The following is a 20,241-nucleotide window of genomic DNA, read 5'->3' on the forward strand; positions in this document are numbered from 1 at the left end:
AGGTGGGTTAAGCCGCTGCCTTCGGCTCAGGTCATGATCTCAGGGTCCTGGGGTCGAGTCCCGCATCAGGCTCTCTGCTCGGCGGGGAGCCTGCTTCCTCCTCTCTCTCTCTCTGCCTGCCTCTCTGCCTGCTTGTGATCTCTCTCTGTCAAATAAATAAATAAAATCTTAAAAAAAAAAAAAGAATATTCTAGTAAAGGGAAGAGCACGTGACAAAATCTTGAAGTGGGGATGACCTTGAAGCTGGGTGAAGCAAGGTGAGCAGAGAGATTATAATGGTAACACTGGGAGGACTGTTGCGGTCTGAAATCATTGAGAAGGCGTTGGTGCTCAGCATAGAGCCTGGCACACTCAGTGGCTTCCCTCCCTCTTTCTCCTTGACACTCCCCTCTATTCATTGTAGTGCCAACTCGGTGCCCAGTCCCCACTTAATTTTCAGTAAATATCTAGTGACCATGTTGCCAAGGAGGTTGGATAAATTTTACCCTCTGAGAACTGAGGATATAATATGCAGTTCTGTTAGGAAAGAAAACTAGCCTGGGATTCAAAACCCCTCAGGATTTGCGTTTGCTAAAATGACCTGCCTTGTGGCCCTTGGACAAATCACTTTATTTTCAGTTTTTTTGGAGTACAAAATGGGGCTACAGTTGTTTTTCTTTGGTTGCTAGGTTTGTTTGGGAGTTTATGCAAAAAATCTTTTAAAAAAGTGATACCACTGTGGATAATCATACTCTTAGAACCCAAAACAAGTCTGTACCAATGCAAAATAGTACTTTCAGGGTTGCGGAGGGGGTGTTTTTATCCATCGTGATTCTTTCGAGTGAGCATTTAAGAGAGAGAGACCAGGGGCTCCATGTCATCCTTCCAGTTTCACCGATACAGCAACGTAACAGAAAGGCAACCTGGGCGCCTGGGTGGCTCAGTGGGTTAAGCCGCTGCCTTCGGCTCAGGTCATGATCTCAGGGTCCTGGGATCGAGTCCCGCGTCGGGCTCTCTGCTCAGCAGGGAGCCTGCTTCCCTCTCTCTCTCTCTCTGCCTGCCTCTCCATCTACTTGTGATTTCTCTCTGTCAAATAAATAAATAAAATCTTAAAAAAAAAAAAAAAAGAAAGAAAGGCAACCTGGCAGGTGTGATTTTCAAAGTAAGAGCAGAAGGAGTTGATCAGTCAGTCAATCAACATATATTCCACACCAGTTATGCACTTACTCTAGCTTTTGGCAAACATGTACCTCTTTCAAGAAGTTTAAATTCTAATGGGGAAAAGCAGACAATAAACATACTAACAAAGAGATAAGTGCACAAAGTAGGGTGTTGGTATGTACTATAAAGAGGATTGAGGGGCGCCTGGGTGGCTCAGTGGGTTAAAGCCTCTGCCTTCGGCTCAGGTCATGATCCCAGGGTCCTGGGATTGAGCCCCGCATCGGGCTCTCTGCTCAGCATGGAGCCTGCTTCCTCCTCTCTCCCTGCCTGCCTCTCAGCCTACTTGTGATCTCTGTCAAATAAATAAATAAAATCTTTAAAAAAAAAAAAAAAGAAGATTGAGTAAGTGTTCTGTAGAGGTTTTCAGAAAGGTTGATGTATTTTGGATAGTGAGGATGTCCTTGAGACTGTGATGTTTGAGTCTAGAGGCTTGAATGAGGAAGAGGCAGCCATGACACCGTTGAGGGAAGAGGATTTCAAGCAGAAGAGCTAGCGGGTGCAAAAGTCCCAAGGTGGAAAGGGCTGGGCCTGCGGGGCCTTGTGTGGCAAGGCTCATCGTGATAAAGGTGGGGAGGGGAGGGAGATGAGGTCAGAGGAATGGGATAGCAGTCAGGTCACGTGGGGCCTTCTAGGAGACTCAATAAGGAGTCTAAATATTATTCACAGCAAAATGGGAAACCGTTGAAAGGTTCTGGACCCCGAGAGTGACATAATCTGACTTGGGCTTCAGAAAGTACATACCTCATAGGGTTATTATGATGATTAGCTGGAATGATGTAGGTGCCCCACTTAGAACACTGTCTGGCTCATGGACTGCTCTCATTAAAATGCTCATTCTCTCCCTCAGTAATTGGTATGTGAAGGCTAGATCGTACAGAGCAAAAATGGAAACAGGAGACTAATGAGGAGTCTGCTGCAGTGATCCAGGAAAGAATCCTGGATGGTGATTCAACTAGGGCAATCATTGTAAAGAGAGAGAGATGGGAAAATTGGGATCTATTTTCGTGTCTTGTTCTTCTACTATAGATACCCCGTGCTGCCTTGCTATACAAACCTACCCCTCGAATAATAGCTCTAGCTAAGGCCAGGCCTCTTCATCGAGATTATCGACCTGACCGTGATGCCCACTGGCCAGTATCTTATGCTGCTATCCATTGCAAGCTATCTCCCAGAATTCAAGAACTAGCCAATCCAAATAAAAGGTAGGTTAATTTATCACTAAGATGGGACAGGAAAGCTGGGGGTGTGAGGGAGGGGGGAAAATTAACCTAATAAGACCGAAGAAAATAATCATAGAAATACAAGAAATGTTCAAAAACATATCACCTGTTATATTGATTGTGACAAATCTATGGTCTTACCATAAATATAAGACAGCAGTTAAAGGGTTAATGGACGAGTACTGATTCTTAATCTAGGAAACAACTCTAAGGATGGATATGGGACTATTTATCTAACATATTGTTAGGTGATACAAGTACATAACAGAGCACACAATGCTAAGAATGTTCTAAGAAAACAGGTATGTGCCATATGTTTGCTTGCATGTGCCTATAATATCTCAGAAAAGTATGCAAGAGTCTAGTAACAACGCTTGCTCTTGGGGAGCCCAAGGGAACGGGGATGGGAGAAAGATTTACTCTTTTACCTAACAGAGCTTTTGTGTTTTTCCGTATCTTTGCATCGTGTGTGTTTATGACCTACTTGAAATAAATAATACGTTCCACAAAGAAGAAAGGGACTCTAATTCCTGTTTACTTTTTAGAAGATTTCTTAACTTGCCTGAATCTCAGGTCATATTGTTTCCTTTATGAGATGATGCCTGATCCCCCTTTTAAGCATCGTCACGAAGACCTAGGAGAAGCTGAAAGAGTCTTAGAAGTCTTCAGCTTGGGGAACTGGGACTATGTTCATTCTTATATAATCTTTTTATATTTTTATAACGTGTTTTGCCTTTTAAAGAAATAAAGTTCAACAGCAATGAAATGAAGCTCTTTCTCTGTTCATTGACAAAGGAAAGGGAAGAATAAGATAACGGTGTCAGGGTCTACCCCAGTGGCAAAGCTATTATTTGGTGGGAAGGTGCTACGGGTGGGAACTTCAAAAATTTGATTTCTTTTAGGCCACCATCGGACTGCTGGGCTTGTTTTCACATTGTCAGATTATTGAAAAATTTCCAGAATTAACTTTCTGTGGAAAGAGCCAGGGCTTTGGAATCTGATAGATAGATGAATCGGGATTTGACCACAGGTCATTATTATAACTTCCCTGAGCCTTCACGTCCTTATCTGTACCATGGGGGTCCTGACACCTGTTTCATGGGGCACTTATGAAAAATCAAAACAGAATAATACCATAGTTCCATTTTCTGTTCATTTTTTTTCAGGTCACATTCTTTTTCCCCCATTTCAGGTCTCCTGTGCATATTATATATTACGATCCAGATGTTTTTAAAGTCAAGCCAGCTGCTTTGAAAAGTCAGTGTTCTCCAAGGATCCAGGAGCTGGCAGAACCAGTTGTGCATTAAATACAGAAAGCCGCATCAGTCAGACTCTAGTTATGTGTCTAGAAAACATATGAGGTGACTTAGTTCCCTACTCTGAGCTCATCACCTCGTATTCCCGCATCCTCTCCAAACCATAGAGATCTTCAGGGAACACCACTGTGACCATCAAATAGCAATTCCTGGTGTTACCTGCAGTCATGTCTTCAGCAGATTTGGAGACTCGAGCACACAATAAAAGAGAAGCTGAGAGCCTGCCTTATCCTTGCTCTATCTCCTCACAAGCATCTTGGCCATCTCATTGCTCTGGCTGACCTGAGCAAACAATTCCTTGTGTTTGCTGACTTTGTTTTCCTTTGCCTGGAGAGATCCAGATTCCCCAGCAGCTGGTCTCTGCTCAGTCTCTGCTCTAGTAAATCCTGGGAACGGGAATAATTCTTTGTGTTGCTTTTCCAACCTCCCCTCCTTAACCAAGAAGTAAGACCGAAACGGTGAAGCCTTTTGGGATAACTTGAAATGCTTTTCATGATCCGTAGATGAAATTTAGGGAACAGGTTGCCTTAAATAATCACCCCTGCCCCAATCTCTGTTCCTTCACTCAGGCTGCGTCATTTATCAGGAATGACAGAAAAAGCAAGGTATTTGGTAAGCATTGGATTCTCTGTCAAGTTACATCTGCCCAGAGTTTTTAAAATTTAATTGTTTTATTCTCTTTAGGGATCAGTATTTTACAAATGAAACTAAGTTTTATGACATATTTAGATTTACATGAAAATGATCTTATCTGATAACCAGTTTTACAGATGGCTGAGTTCTGTCTCCAATGCTCTGTGTTAAGGAGATAACTAGTGTTATGGAGAGGCAATATCATGTAGTAATTTTGAACTTGCATTTTGGAATCAGGCAGACCTGGCTTAGTCTCCCCATGGATCATTTATGGCAGGTATGTGATTTTGAACACATTTCCTAACCTCTGCCCCCACCCCGTGCCTGTTTCTTTATGTGTAAAATGGGTTCCTGCTGCATTATTGTAAAGATTAAATAAGAAAATTATGGGGGTTCCTGAGTGACTCAGTCAGTTGAGCATCCAGCTTGTGATTTCAGCTCAGGTCACGATCTCAGGGTTGTGAGATTGAGCCCCACATCCTGCTCTGCACTCAGTGGGGAGTCTGCTGCTTTCCCTCCCTTACCCCTCCCCCCATTTGCACTCCCTCTCTCTCACACTCTCTCTCAAATAAATAAATCTTTTAAAAAAAGAAAATCATGTAAAAAAGTATGAATTGGGAAAAAATTGTTTACAAATTTAGCTCCTTTTATCTTCTAAGAGGGGGAAGGGATAGTTCATATCAATGGGAAAATAAAAACCTTTATGGCTTGATTCATACATCGAGTGAATGTTTGTTGAGTGGCTTTGCTTTGCCAGGTACTGTACCAGGCATTGGAGATCATCCCACTAACCCCAACAGCTCTCATGGGCTGTTGAGCCAATTGGGAGAGATGGAGGTAATTCACACATTCACTAATGTAAAACTACACAGGTGGCAAAGTGCCATGACAGAGAGATTATAATCCTGGAAATAACAGGATAGAGAACTCTTGACTCCCTTGGGAGGGCAGAGGAATATTTTTTTAATGAAGGGATAATTGGGCTGGAATCTAAAAATTGAGTAAGGTTAACTAACCACATAGGAGGTGGGAAGTCAGTCCAGGTAGTGGGAACATGTGTTTAGTGGACATTTGTTGATTTGGGAGCCATCCTACATCCATTTCTCCTCCTCCTGATAAGAACTCCCAGTTTGCTTTTGGAGAATTACTTTGTCTTCATTGTTTAAAGCTTTACTGGTACTTTTTTTTTTTTTTTTTTTTTTTTTTTTTTTTTTTTTTTTTGAGAGAGAGAGCACACAAGCAGGGGGTAAGGGGCAGAGGGAGAAGGAGGAGCAGACTCCCCACTGAGCAGGAAGCCCAAAGCAGGGTTCAATTCCAGGACCCTGAGATGATGACCTGAGCCAAAGGCAGACATTTAACCAACTGAGCCACCCAGGCACCCCTGGGGCTTTGAAGCTTATCCAGAGTGGTGCAAGGGCTGGTGTTTCCCAGTAGCGGTGCCCTGATGAGACTTATTCTGCTCCTACCCCCTGAGTCCCTGGAGCTGCCGTGACCCTTCGCCTACTCCTTTGACTCAGCAGGTGCCCGCAGCCTTCTAGTAAATCCCCTGTGGCAGGCGGACAGATGCAGTGAGGACTGAAGGAAAGCCGGTTTCATTCAAACAGAGGTGGAAACGGGGTTGCACGTTGCAAGAGGAGCAGAAGGAGGGAAGCCAGACCATGCAGGGCCCTGGAGGCCATGTTGAAGGCTATGCTTTTTATCCTAAAACCCTTGAGAGTTGTTGGAGTAATGTACACACAGTGATAATGTAACCAGGGTTGCCATTTGAAAAAACGTCCTTGGACAAATAAATCAGAAGGGAGACAGTAGAAGTAGGTAGACAAGGGGGCTATTTAGTAGGTTGGACGAAAGAAGAAAACAGTTTGGTGGTACAATAGTAAAGATGGAAAGAAATGACAAACTGACAAGAGATTTGAGGAGGTGAATTTTTATGGCATTTGGTGATGGGTTGAATATGAATATGGTGTGGGAGAGAGGGAAGCAGTTAAGAACTCCTGGATTTCTAAATTATGAAATAAGCTAGAAGCGTCTGAATACACAAATGGACAATGGCCGGGCCGTTATGACAGTAGACTCTGACTTACAGCCTTCGCAGCGATCACCAGGTTAGGGACCTAAACCACAACCCATGTAGCAATTAGCCCAGAAGGGTCAGGATTTGGTCAGTGGTCCTTACTGCTGCCAATTTTTGCCCCCACCTCCAAGTTTCAGGGCCAACCAGAGAGAGCCAAATATACTCCCCAGGCCAGTCACACAGGATGCCCTATTTCTGGTTAGCTCATCTCTGAGCTCCCCCCACCAGCAGCCTTTAATCAGCGCATGCCCAAACCTCCTCCTTGTCCCCTGTAAAGCTTTAACACTCTGTCTTTGAGTCTCTGCCAGATGCAAGCAGCAATGTCTGACTCATAATACAAGCTCTAAATAAATAGCCTGGTGTGTCCTCATTTGGGTAATCTTGATTTCCACAATTTATCCCTTCAGTGGGAGAGGACCAGAAGAGGAAACTAGAGAAGCATGTGTTCAGTTCTGGACACTTAGATTAGAAGACGCTTTTTGGATGCTTTGAGATCAAAGGAGATGCCAGGTGCTGGGCTATCTTAAGACTTGCTTGGTTCCTGGGCACTTTTGCCTTTCTGGGTTCTTCCTTATATTAATATGAAAAATTACATTTTATGACTGTTCTTATAAAGATGGACATATTAATATTGCATATTAAAATATTTTTTTAACTAAAAGTTTCTTTTTTCATTCTCATTTAAAGCTGCAACATCTTTGTGAGCTCCTGAAAATACTGTGAGCTACGGGCATTGGGCCTACTGTCCCCAATAAGACAGATGGCCCTGTTCAGGTAGGCAGTCCATATATGGGTCTGTGTTGCTGTGAGTGGACCTGTCTACTGAGGATTAACAGGTGCAAGTCATCTCTGTCAAGTGTGATTGAACCTGGGGTGGAGGGGGGAGAGAAGAGGGACCAGGAAGGTATGAACCCTGACTTGGTATTTGCTGATATTGAGGAATTGCTAATTATACTTAGGAGGGTATTGGTATGGTATAAAAGCAGTCTTTTAGAGGTGTGGGCTAAAGCACTTGTGTATGAAGGGATCGCCAGAGTTTGCTTTGAAGCAGCCTCAACAAGGGAGTGGATGAGAGTGTGAGTTGATTGTTGAAACTAAGTGACAGGGACAGAGGGTTCATTATAGCACTCTCACTTCTATTGGACGTGTTTCAAGCTTTGCATAATAAAGTGGAAGGGGAGCCAGGATGGACAGCGACAGGTCTCAGCAGAGGCTTGGGGTCCTCGGCAATGCAGAACTGCCCCAACACTGGTACTTTCAATGAGGTCCGCTTTGCTCCCAAATGGTTGGTGTCATGGCTGTTTAAGCGGGGGAATTCGAGGCAACGTGTCTTTATCCCATGTCCAGGGATACAGGGATACTCACCCTTTTGTACATGTATCGCATGTACAAAATGGTGAGTTAATTCATAAGTTGGTGGAAGTAGGTTTGTGGGGTTACAATTCGCTGGGAATAAGGTAATATAAGATCAACGGGTACTCTACCCCACATTCAGGGGAATGGGAGGGATTCAGGACTTTCACCAAACTTATGGTTCAGGAGGGTTTTGAAGTTAATTCTCTTTGAATGTTCAAGGGTCAGCATGCTTCCCTTGACCTCTGGGTTGCAAATGCTCGACATGTGAAATGTAAAGAATAAGTGGGAAGGAGAAGATTTAAAGATACTTGTTTGTCAGCCTGGATTTGACTGAAGGGAGGACAATGGGGACAAAAATGTTAAATGACTTCCTGCAGTCAGGGATCGGGTGGAGGAGGCTGGTGCTGGAAGGAAACATCACCAAGTATTAGCTATGCAACCATGTACAAGCTCCTTGCCTTCTCAATGACAAGGGGTCAACAGTATTCACTGCTGGGATTTGAAAGTTGCCAATAAATTACACTTCCCCTTTCCCTCCCTGAGTTCAGACACAATTGAGAAACCCAGGCAGATGGAGTTCAAAATAACTCATTTACAAAGGATAAAGCTATTTGGAGAAGGCGGTTTAGGTAAATCAAATGGCTTTTGCCAATGTACCCCTCTTCCGGAATTGAATTGAAAACCCTCCACGGGCCACACCCGACCCCCAGGAGCAGAAAGAATGCAATCGCCCATGGCTCTGAGATCTCGAGAAGGAAGACATGCACTCCTCCTAGAATCACTAGGAGAGGGGTCACTGCTCCCATGGGTAGGAGGGAATGGGGTGGGCGAGGGCAAGAGGCAAGAAGTCCTTTTCTGGGGAATTCTGCCGCTCCACATGGAAGAGTGGGACTTCCCAAGGAACGCTGGGAGATAAATGTTCGTCTCTAACCCCTACCTCACTGGGTTCTTGGGAAGTACTTATCCAGTACATAGGAAGTGGGTCTTGTTTTCTCAGCCTTCTTAGTGGGATTAAGAAGCTTCTCCTGTCTTTCTGGATAATGGGGTTTACTCCCTTTGGTGCTGCCCGTTGCAGTCCCAGTGAAACCCAGCCCTCTCCAGAGGTGGAGTCCGCTTCCCCATGCCTTGAGGCTGGGCTGGCCTGTGACTTGCTTAGACTGAGAGACTGTGGCCGAAGTGAGAAGGGACGTTGTATGACTTCCACGCCCAGGCCTCAGGAAGCCTTGTGACTTCTGCTCCTGCCATCTTTGAATGCTGCCCTGGGGCTGCCTGGGAAGACACCAGCCTCCTTGAGGACCACGTCTTGAGGCTCAGCCCCCTCAGACCCCCCATCTGGGCCCATCCTCCGGCTCACCCTTGGCTAAGTGTGCTCATGTGAGAGAGGCAGCAAGACCAGCAAAAGCACTGTCCAGCTAATCCACAGAATTGTCGGGAAAAACTGGTTATTGGTTTAAGCTACTAAGTTTGGGTTGACTGGTTATTCAGCAGTAGTTAACTGAGACTGGTAATACGCTGGTGGAGCCTCGTGCTGATGCCAAGAGGGTTGGGGAGGAGTAAGGGGTTCTGATGGCAGCAGCTGGCTTCCATTAGGCTTGTGAGCATGTCCTTGGTCTTGGTCTGCTCAATGAGCAGGCAGACATTTCTCCCTCAATTAGGTGTTTTAAGCCCCTTTTCCACTTGTGAGATAACCTGCAACCCACAGCAGGCTTGAGCTGAAGTGATGCACAGTTGGCCAGTGAGAACCTTTATGAACTGAGGCAGAGGAGTGTGCTGGTCGCTGACAAAGCTAAACCTTCCACCTTAACTAGTTCCCACTCCTCCTTCTGGAGTGTTTTGCTTCCTAAGGACCTATCTGAAGAGGTCCTGGCGCCCATGGCCTCCCTTGGCAGCAGAGACATACCACAGGCGGCAAGCAGAGAGAGCCTGAAGATACATGTTCTTTCTTAATTTGTGTTGGGAGGGGCTGCCAGACGGGGAAACTTCCCCACCCATGGCAGCTTGCGTCTGCCTGCCCCCTCTCTGTTGCCAAGGCGTAGTCTGCTGGAACTTCCAGGACGTTGAGCATCCTGGGCTGGATTGCAAGACAGGGCAGGCATAAGACAGGGGACAGAGAAGGGTGGCTGTGTCCCGTAGGGGAGCAGAAAGAAGCAGTTTGCTTTCAGTGTGAAGCGGGGGGGGGGGGGGGGGGGGGGGGGCGCGGGGGGGGGGGGGGGGGGGGGGGGGGGGGGGGGGGGGGGCAAAGTCGCCCCAGGATAGTAGAGACACAATGGTGGTGGTCAGGTAGCCACTCTGTGGAAAGCAGCAGTGGCCTAGGCAGGTGGACATCAAAGGAAAGCGGTAACAGACCCCAGGTAATACACCTCTTTTTGTGTAACAATTTAAGCAGGTGAGAGGGCCTCAGGGTTTAGAGACTTTGAAAGCACCACATTCCTGGCTTCAGCAAGCTTAAAGCATAGCCTAGCTCAGGAAGCCATTTTGAGATCTGGCTTCTTTGAGATCATTACTGCAAGGCTGACCATTGGTGTAGAAGGAATAAATGACTGCACTGCATGATTTCAAATATACAGGGAGGAAGTATAGACTTGTGGCTGGCAGTGCACTTTCTGGAAGAAGAATGGCAGGATTTCAGCCCCGGACCCACCACTTCCTAGCTCTGGTCTTGGATAAATTAACCAACCTCTCTGGGCCTCAATTTCCTCACTTGTAAAATGGAGGTAAGACTAGTATTGCCAAATGTTTCCCCTCAAAGCACCACCAAAGAGCTTGTGAATGAGGCAAAGCTGAATTTATAGCTTACTAAGATCAGGGAGATCTCTACCTTCATGGAATGTTAGCCGCATCTAGTAAGGAAAGGGCAGTGGCGAGGTATTTATGAGTTTGGGATCAGTTAGGATTGGGTGACGGATTGATAGAGACAGCAGGGCAAGAGTTTCTGAAGGAGGCTTTGAGAATTAATGAGACCAGTGAAATACTTCCAGGGATAAAAGTTATTTGCAACTTCATCTTTTTAGGCTAGAGCTTCCTAGAGCTACATGATTGAAGGCAGTAGTGTGTTAAGTAGCACGTTAAGGGAGAAAGTAACCTGTGTTGGGGTACGGGTACATCTCAGAGATAGTGCAGCTTTGGTTCCAGACTACCACAATAAAATGAGTATCACAGTAAAGTGAGACATTATTTTTAGTTTCCCAGGGCACATAAAAATTATGTTTATACTATACTGTATCTATTAACTGTGCAATAACATTAATGTCTAAAAACCACTGTACATATATTTTTTTAAAAATTTTATTTGTGAGAGAGAGTGAGCATGAGCAGGGGTTGCAGGGGAAGAGAGGCAGAGGCAGAGGGAGAAGCCGGCTCCCTGGAGCCCGATGCAGGACTCATCCCAGGACCCTGGGATCATGACCTGAGCCAAAAGCAGAGGCTTAACTGACTAAGCCACCCAAGCACCCCTACACTGTGTATATCTTACTTTAAAAATACTCGGGGGTACTGGAGTGGCTCAGCTGGTTAAGCATCCAACTCTTGATCTCAGCTCAGGTCCTGATCTCTGTTTCATAGTTCAAGTCCCATTTTGGGTTCCATGCTGGTTATGGAGTCTGCCTTAAAAAAAGGAGAAGAAGGAGAAGGAGAAGAACAAGAAGAAAATTATTGCTAAAAAAAAAAAAAAATGCTAAGCACTATCTCAGCTTTCAGTGAGTTATAATCTTTTTGCTGGTGGAGGGTTTTGCCTTGATGGTGGAATGCTGCTGTGGTTGCTGAAGTTTGGAGTGGCTGTGGCAGTTTCTTAAAATAAAACAATGAAGTTGCCACATCAGTCGTCTTCCTTTTACAAACAATTTCTGTGCAGCAGTGATGCTGTTTGATAGCATTTTGCTCACAGTAGAACTTCTCTCGCACTGGAGTCAATCCTCTTAATTCCTGTTGCTGCTCTAAAAGGTTATGTAACATCCTAAACCCTTTGCTGTCATTTTGAGTCTTCACAGCATCTTCACGGAGTAGATTCCATCTCAAGAAACCACTTTCTTTGCTCACCCATAAGAAGTAACTCCTTATCCCTTCAGTTTTCTCATGAGCCGGCAACAATTCGGTCCCCTCTTCAGGCTCCAGCCCTTAGTCTAGTTCTCTTGTTATTTCCACCACATGTGCACTTCCTTCCTCCGCTGATGTCTGGAACCCCTCAAAGTCCTCCTGAGAGTTAGAATCAACTTCTTCCAAACTCCTATTCATGTTGCTATTTGGACCTCTTCCCATGAATCACAAATGTTCTAAATGATATCCAGAATGGTGAATTCTTTCCAGAAGGTTTTCAATTTACTTCGCTCAGATCCATCAGAGGACTCACTATCTGTGGCAGCTATAGTCTTATGAAATGTATTTCTTCAGTAATAAGACTTGAGAAAAGACACAATGATCCCTTGATCCGTGGGCGGCAGAACGGACATTGTGTTAGCAGGCATGAAAGCAACATCAGTCTAATTGTCCATCTCCATCAGAGCTCTTGGATGACCAGGTACATTGTCAATGAGCAGTCATATTGTCAAAGGAATCTGTTTTTCTGCCCATTAGGTCTCAACAGGGAGCTGAAAATACTCAGTAAACCGTGCTGGAAGCAGATGTGCTGTCATCCAGGCTGGGCTGTTCCGTTGACAAAGCACAGGCAGAGCCAATTCAGCATAATTCTTAAAGACCCTGGAACTTTTGAAATGGCATATGAGCACTGGCTTCCTTTAAAAGTCACCAGCTACATTAGCCTCCAACAAAGGCCTGTTCTTTGAAGCTTTAAAGCCAGGCATTGACTTCTTCTCTTTGACTATGAAAGTCTAAGATGGCATCGTCTTCCAGTACAAGGCTGTTTCATCTACATTAACAGTCTGTTGTTTCTTCTAGTCTCCTCCCTTCATTCTTAGCTGGATCCTCTGGGGAACTTGCCGTAGCTTCTAATCAGTACTTACAGCTTCACCTTGCACTTTTATGTCATAAAAACAGCTTCCTTCTTTAAACCTCATGAATCAACCTCTGCTGGCTTCAGACTTTTCTTCTGCAGCTACTTCCCCTCTCTCAGCCTTCCTGGAATTGAAGAGAATCATGGCCTTGCTCTGGATTAGGTTTGGATTTTTTTTTTAAATTTTTAAAAATTTATTTATTTGACAGATAAAGAGAGAGAGAGAGAGAGAGAGATCATGAGTAGGCAGAGAGAGAGAGGAGGAAGCAGGCTCCTTGCTGAGCAGAAAGCCCGATGTGGGGCTGGATCTAAGGACCCTGAAATCATGACCTGAGCTGAAGGCAGACACTTAACCCACTGAGCCACCCAGGTGCCCCCGGATTAGGTTTTGATTTAAGGGAATGTTTTGGCTGGCCTGATCATTGGTCCAGACCATTCACACTTTCTCCATATCAGCAATAAGGTTGTTCTGCTTTCTTATCAGCTATATGTTCACTAGAGTCACACTTTCAGTTTCCTTCAAGAACTCTTCCTTTGCATTCACAACTTGACTGGTACAAGAGACCCAGCTTTCAGCCTATTGGCTTTCAACATGCCTTCCTCACTAAGCTTAATCATTCCCAGCATTTGATGTAAAATGAGAGATATGTGACTTGAATGCTTCGAGGCCATTGTAGGGTTATTAATAGACCTAATTTCAGGGAGCAAAGAGGTCTGAGGAGAGGGAGAGAAACTGGGGAGTGGCTGATAGATGGAACAGCCAGAAGACATCAACATCTGTTAGTTACGTTCGCCATCCCATATGGGCATGGTTCGTGGTGCCTGGAACAATTACGATAGTGACATCAAAGATCACTCATCATAAATCATCCATAGCAATATAATCATAATGAAGAAGTTTTAAATATTTGTGACTATTACCAAAATGTGTCACAGAGACACAAAGCAGGTGTTGCTGGAAAAATGGCACCGACAGACTTGCTCAGGGCTGCCACACACCTTAAACTGGTGAAAAACACAGTATCTGCAAATCTCAATAAAGTGAAACTCAATAAAAGGAGGTATGCCTGGACATGGGAACTCTCTACTTTCCATTCGACTTTTCTGAAAACCTAAAGCTGCCCCCCAAATGGAATTATTAAGGAGAAGGAGATTGCTACGTGGTAGGTACCTTCTTGAGGAAATTTTGAATCATCCAACACAAATCAGGCTAAAACATGCTTTTGGTTCTTCATTTACTTTGCATAAAGGTGCACTGTTTATTTTGCAAGGGCATAAAAGAACAAAACGAGAGCAATAGCATGTCTCACAGCCACTGCCAAAATAAGCTCTCTCATTAGGTTAACAACCATGAACATTCAATCAGTCTCAGAGAAGTAAATCTCAGCCTTAGGAAAGGTTCCAAATCTCCCTCAGTTTACTCAGTAAATAAAGGCTGTATCTTAGTGATTCTTATTAAAGGATTCACCGCATCAACAGACATATATGAAGGTGTTTAACAAAGTGCTTAATTGTTAGTATCTCGTTGATCAGCAATCCCTCATTTAAGTTCACCATCAGAACACATAGTTTTTACTCAGGCAGAGAACCAGCTCCTTAACGCCCTCCCTGGGATGGAAGTTTGGTAATCCAGGAGACTTCAAACTCGGTGTCCACAACTGGACCCCAGTCTCCCCCAGCCCTGGGACCACTCACCTTCTCTGCCTTTGGTCATGGACATTCACTCAGGTCTGTGGAAAACATTCTTTTCCTCTCTGTAACTCTGCTTGCTTTCTAACTTTGAGCCTTGTGCCACTGAGCTGGTGGAAAAAACAGCCTCACACCTTTCTGGGGTTCCAGGAGCCTCCCCAGTGCCAAGATGTTGAGTACTGGGGCTTGAGGGTGGGGTGGGGTGGGGAAGGTCCTCTGGGCTCGGTCCACACAGTTACTGCCAAGACTTGTCATCCCCTTTCCATATGTTCCCGGCAGGTCCTCCAGCTTTCTGCTGCTTTCCTGCTGGGGCGGGGATGTGGGAGTCTCTGGCAGGGCCTCCTTTGATCCTGCCTGCTTGAACACAGCCATATTCCCCGGGATTTGCTTGCCTTAGTAGTGACTATTCTGCAAAGCCAGACACAGATCCTTTCTGCTCCTGGAATCCATGACCTCTCATTTTTGCCCCTTTACTCCCACCTATGAGCAAACATTTCCAGTCTGGGGATGACACAGATTCTCTTTCACCTCCCGCCCCCCCCCCCCCCCCCCCGCAATGCCCCACCCCAAGGATTCCCTAAGGACATATAAGCTTTTGGAACAAGGAGCAAAACTACTTGCAAACTCTATCTCTTTTCTCCCTTGGTACCTCCCTCCCCCAAGGCAAGGAGGCTGAAGCCTACAGGGATGGAAAGGAGCCTTACAGAGAAGAAAGGGAAGAAATCCGCATTTCAAAATAGTATTTGGCCATATATTTTAATTGTATGTAGGTCTGTCTTCCCCTAGTATATTTTAAGCCTTCTGATAGTCTGAATTGTTTTCTTGTGTCCTCCACAATGCCTGTGGAGAGAGAAGATGTGTCTTCTGACAAACTTGGGTTGTTATTCTTTACGTCTTGTCCATTTTTGAGGAAGGCTCTGGAGTGCTCCTGTAGGGTTATGATGGTCACATCCCTGACGCTAAATCACAAGACTTCCCTTCTCATTCTTTGACAACTATTACCTTTTTGGTCACCTTTGGAGATACTGCATATATCTGAACATAGTTCATCAGAATGGATGCAATTTTAAAACTGTTTTTCATCAGGTGGCAAGGTTTGGGTCTAAATCATTAAATAGGGTGATTTAAATCATTAAATCATTAAATAGGGAGTATAAGTCATCATATTAGTATTAGTGTGTGGGAGGCAGGGAGGGAAGAGGCAGAAACCTTAATACATTGAGTCTCCTACCCCCAAAACGCTGCTGTGTTGATTCAAAATTTTCACATATTATATTCCTTTAAACTGAGGCACCAAAGGCCCATCTTAAAATGTGAACGTGCTATTTGATGATGGTCTTAGATTATCTTGGTAGTTACTCAGCGGAACAGAAACCCTGAAGGAATGAGACAGGACAGGTACATTGTGATGGAAAAGGGTGAAAACTTGAAAAGGAAAAGGCCACTGTCTCCCATGGGTGACTGGAATTAGAAATAAAGTATGAAAGGGGCTCAGAAACCAGGACAAAAGTTCAAAATTTGGTCCAGGATACAGAGACCCTATTTCTGGGGCAAAGGGATTGTATGAGCCTATGGACTTTCTTCAGTGTGAGTTGTCCAATGATAGCTTTTTCATTCCCCGCTCCGCTCAGTAGGGGTAGGCGGCCCCCCAGGCTGGGTGCGCTGGAGTCCCAGGGCCCCGGGTGGGTGTCTCACCACTGACAGGTGCCATGCTGACTAGGAAGGGAGAATGAGCTCTTTGCTCCAGCCGCCCAGTCTGCCGCCAGTCCTGGGACAGCAGGGCTGGAGGTGCTCTCCATAGCCACGGCCACCTGCAACCTTGTCAAGGCCATTAACTCTTTCATTCTAAACCTTTCTAGTCCTCTAGCCTTTCCTCTCCAACAACGGGTCCATCCTGCCCCAGCTGGATCACACCAAGTGACTTGGGTGCCCAACCTTCTGTCGCGTGCGGAAGATGGAGAACCGGCTGCTTAGAGCGATCAACTTCCCCTCTCCAGTTCCCACTTAAGTGGCTCTGGGGTGATCCCTGATCCCCATATGAGCTGAAAAGCGGCTAAGAGGTCCCTGCTGGGACATCTCATAATGGGCTGAGCATATCCATTTCCGGCTTTGCCCCTCTTAAAAGCAAGGAAGGCAGAGACCCTTACCGAAACCCTGTCTGGACTTCTGCCTGATCCTGAGCTGAGTTCAGTTCTGAAGCTGCTCGCGGCCTCAGGGAGCAGCTGTACTACATGAGGCCGGAGCCCACGGCCCTTGGGACTCAGCTGCAGTGCCGGGGCTGGATGCTGAGCGATCTATCTGGTGAGAGTAGGTTTAGGAGCGTTCATTCCTGCACCCCAGTTTCTGGCCCCAGACCTGCCACCCCAGAGTCGCTCAGTAGATATATATCATCATGAAATGAAACTGCATTTAACCCACATTTATGGGATCTGGGTCTACTTTACCAAGCTTTTTAACATCCCCCCAATTTTCTGGCTCATTAAAAGAGAAATTAACTTTATTAATTGACTCAGAAGATTCACATTCTTCCGCTCCCCCCAAACAGTAAAGAGTACATCGTGCAAAGGAGTAGAAAGTGAGGGGAGAGAGCCCTTCTTATTGCCAGACCAGACACGCATGTGCTTTTATGGAATAAGAATTTTGCACCAGGACTGGACAACATAGTGGATTCCTGATGAGGAAAGATGAAAGGAATGACAGTTGGCTGGGACAGAACACCAAAGGTTCCCTCTTCCCTCCAGCCAGCAGCTCCGCTCCGCAGAGCCAAACAACCCTCTGTCTGGGATTTGTGTTAAACATGACCCTGCCGTGGCTTTTCCCCCAGACAGTGTAAGGCAAGTTCTTTTATTATTATCCTTGTGTAGACTGAGCTAAATCCATACACAGGAGCCCTTAGGTTGCTGCTGCTCTTTTGGAACTTTCTGGGCTTTGAAGATGGTCTGTGACCTATTTTTGAATTATAGAATCTCGAATTCTTGGTCAAGTTTTCACTCATGAGCCCCCAAAGCTCCCAGTTACGGTGCAAATGGATTGAGTGAGTTGAAACAGAAGTGAATTATATACACCTGTAGGAGATTCCAAATGGTTACTGTTTGACCTTATAGTCTATGTGTGGTGTCCCATTTAATTTTTATTTTTTCAAGATTTTATTTATTTATTCATTTGAGAGAGAGAGAGAGAGAGAGAGAGCACATTCGGTGGGAGGAGCAGAGGGAGAAGGACTAGTAGACACCATGCTGAGCGCAGAGCCCAATGTTGGGGGGTGGGGAGGTGGGGTGGGTGGGGGGCTTGATCCCACAAACCTGAGAGCATGACCTGAGCCAAAATCAAAAGTTGGATGCTCAACCCACTGAGCCACCCAGGCGCCCCTATAATCCCATTTTCTGAATCCCAAACAGGACACATTCAGAGCATGAGAAGGACTTGAAATCAAGACTGCCCTGGGAGCAAGAGATATAATCACTTGATGTATGTTGCATATTATTTAGGTAACTAAGTCATTTCCCTAACCTTGCCTTGCTTAGGTAGTATAATTACCTGTTCTCTGTAACCTCACACCAGCCTGAAGGTAGTGAAACAGCTGTGGGGGAGGGGAAGCAAGGAAGAGAGAAAATGGTTCAGATGATCTGAAAGAGTGTTTCAGAGATACAGGTGTTATTGAGCTGCAACTAGTTATGTATCATTATATTTCTATTATGCATATCATATATTAAATTACCATATATACTTATCTGGTTGGAAATCCCTTTAGTAAATGAAATGCTTGTGCAATGAGGGCTCACTGACTGCTCGTGCTAACCAGCTGAATTCCATTCACTTGACCTTCACGGGCAAGAGGGCTTAACTGCTGGGGTTTAGTTCAGCTTAGTAATTTCCCTCATTTCGCCCTTGCAAAAAACTCATTGTATGAGGTACCTATTGCTGGGTAACAAACTACCCCGAACGTCAGTGGCTTAACGTGAATACTTAGCAGCTCAGTTTCTGTGTGTCTGAATTCTAGGAGCAGCTGAGGTGACTTAGCTCCCCCTCCCAGAGGCTCCCCTCAGTTCTTTGGCACGTGGGTCTCTCCAGAAGGCAGCTCACGACACAGCAGCAGCCTCCCTCAGAGTGAATAAGAGTGTGCAAAAGAGAGCAAGACAGAAGTCATGGTCTTTTTGTCACCTAATCTTGGAAGTGACATGCCATCGCTTTTGCCATAGGGTCCTGCCCATGGTCAAGGGAAGGGGATTCTGCAATGGAATGAGTATCGGGTGACAGGGGTCACTGGAGCCATCTTTGGTGCTGCCTACAGCAGCTAGAGAGAAAGAAAGTGACCATTTCACTTGTAATCAAAGCAGTATGACCTAAATATGACACAAAATACACAAGCCATCAAAGAAAAGTTAGGTGAATTGGACTTCATCAAAATGAAGAATTTTATGCATCAAGAAAGTGAAAAGACAACCCACAGGATGGGAGAAAAAAACCCACAAACCATACATGTGTTAGGGTATCATATCCACAACATATAGATTTCTTACAATTCAACAATAGAAAGAAAAATAATCCCATGTAAAAATATGCAAAAGAGGGACACCTGGGTGGCTCAGTGGGTTAAGAGGCTGCCTTTGGCTCAGGTCATGATCTCGGGGTCCTGGGATCGAGCCCCGCATCGGGCTCTCTGCTCCGCGGGGAGCCTGCTTTCCCCTCTCTCTCTCTGCCTGCCTCTCTGCCTACTTGTGATCTCTCTCTCTCTGTCAAATAATTAAAATAAAAATCTTAAAAAAATAAAGAAGTGACCACTCTCCCGCTCAATCTCCTTTCCAGTAACTGTAACGGGCAAGGAAAGCTGCATGGCCCTCAAGGACAAGCCTCTCTTCCAAGTCAATACGGCCCCTTAACCTCCCCCCCCTAATTCCCTGCTATTTTCCTTTCTGGGGATGACTCGGAATGTTTGGTACCTCCAAGAGGGCCTATTTTATGCTTTCCCATTCTTCTCTCACCGTGGGTTGGGTTGCTGGGATTCAGCTGCGGACAGCGAGCATCTTTGTTCCTCAGCGAGCATCTTTGTTTCCACGTGGAACTGAAGTTGGATTCTGTCCAAATGGGTTGGTACTTCTGCTCTGAAAAATCTGGATGTTATAGTTTGTGAAGTTCTGAACAAAAAAATAAGATGCAAGGAGCCGGGAAGGTGAAGACTTTTACACCGGGCTGCTGACCCCTCTTTTTATTTTTAATCGAGCTGTTTAAGTCTCGGCTTTATTGAACCGTCTTTAATCTCAGCCTTCCAGAGCCCCAGCCTCTTGGGTCCTGAATCCTCCGCTGCCCAGCAGATCACCAACTTGCTTTGGCGCCACGTGCACTGTTTGGCTAAACTCTCTGGGATCGGGTCTCAAATCACAGGGGCCCTCATGAAATCCACCAACCAACCGAAGTATTAACCTTTTTTTTCATTCTTCCCCAGAAGCTGGAGGCAATTTGTGAAAAAGAAATTGGTGAAGAACTTAAAAAAATAGAAAATTGAAAAGAACTAGAAAAAAAGAAAAGGATCGGCAACAGCTACTTTTTAGGCTTTGAAGGTCAAGCCTGTGCAGCTCTGGCTGGTAACCCTCTCTTGAGGTGGGTGACGGCAGTAAACACACGGGATCAGCCTTGGCGCCACTCAGAGCAACAGCGATGAGAGGAAACTCTCGAAGGAACACTAGGCAGAGACGGACGACTTCAGGAAACTTCTGGTAAATAAGAACACAAAAAATCGCGGAGGCTTGTGGAATGCAGGACGGGTAGGGAAGTAGGAAGTGTAGACATGTGGATCTGCTTCTTGAGAGC

At 45.4% G+C, this 20,241-nt stretch overlaps 1 protein-coding gene across 1 annotated transcript in view; it reads left to right on the forward strand.

The window, feature by feature from the left end:
- Positions 1-2,410, forward strand: part of SPMAP2L (sperm microtubule associated protein 2 like) — a 50,082-nt gene extending 47,672 nt beyond the window's left edge. Inside the window, exon 8 of the mRNA XM_059396391.1 lies at positions 2,227-2,410. Coding sequence (XP_059252374.1) covers positions 2,227-2,406 — 180 coding nt within the window. The 3' untranslated portion in view covers positions 2,407-2,410. The remainder of the gene's footprint in view (positions 1-2,226) is intronic.
- The last annotated feature ends 17,831 nt before the right edge of the window (positions 2,411-20,241 follow it).

This window comes from Mustela nigripes, chromosome 1, assembly GCF_022355385.1.
Source record: "Mustela nigripes isolate SB6536 chromosome 1, MUSNIG.SB6536, whole genome shotgun sequence".
NCBI classification, from domain to species: domain Eukaryota; kingdom Metazoa; phylum Chordata; class Mammalia; order Carnivora; family Mustelidae; genus Mustela; species Mustela nigripes.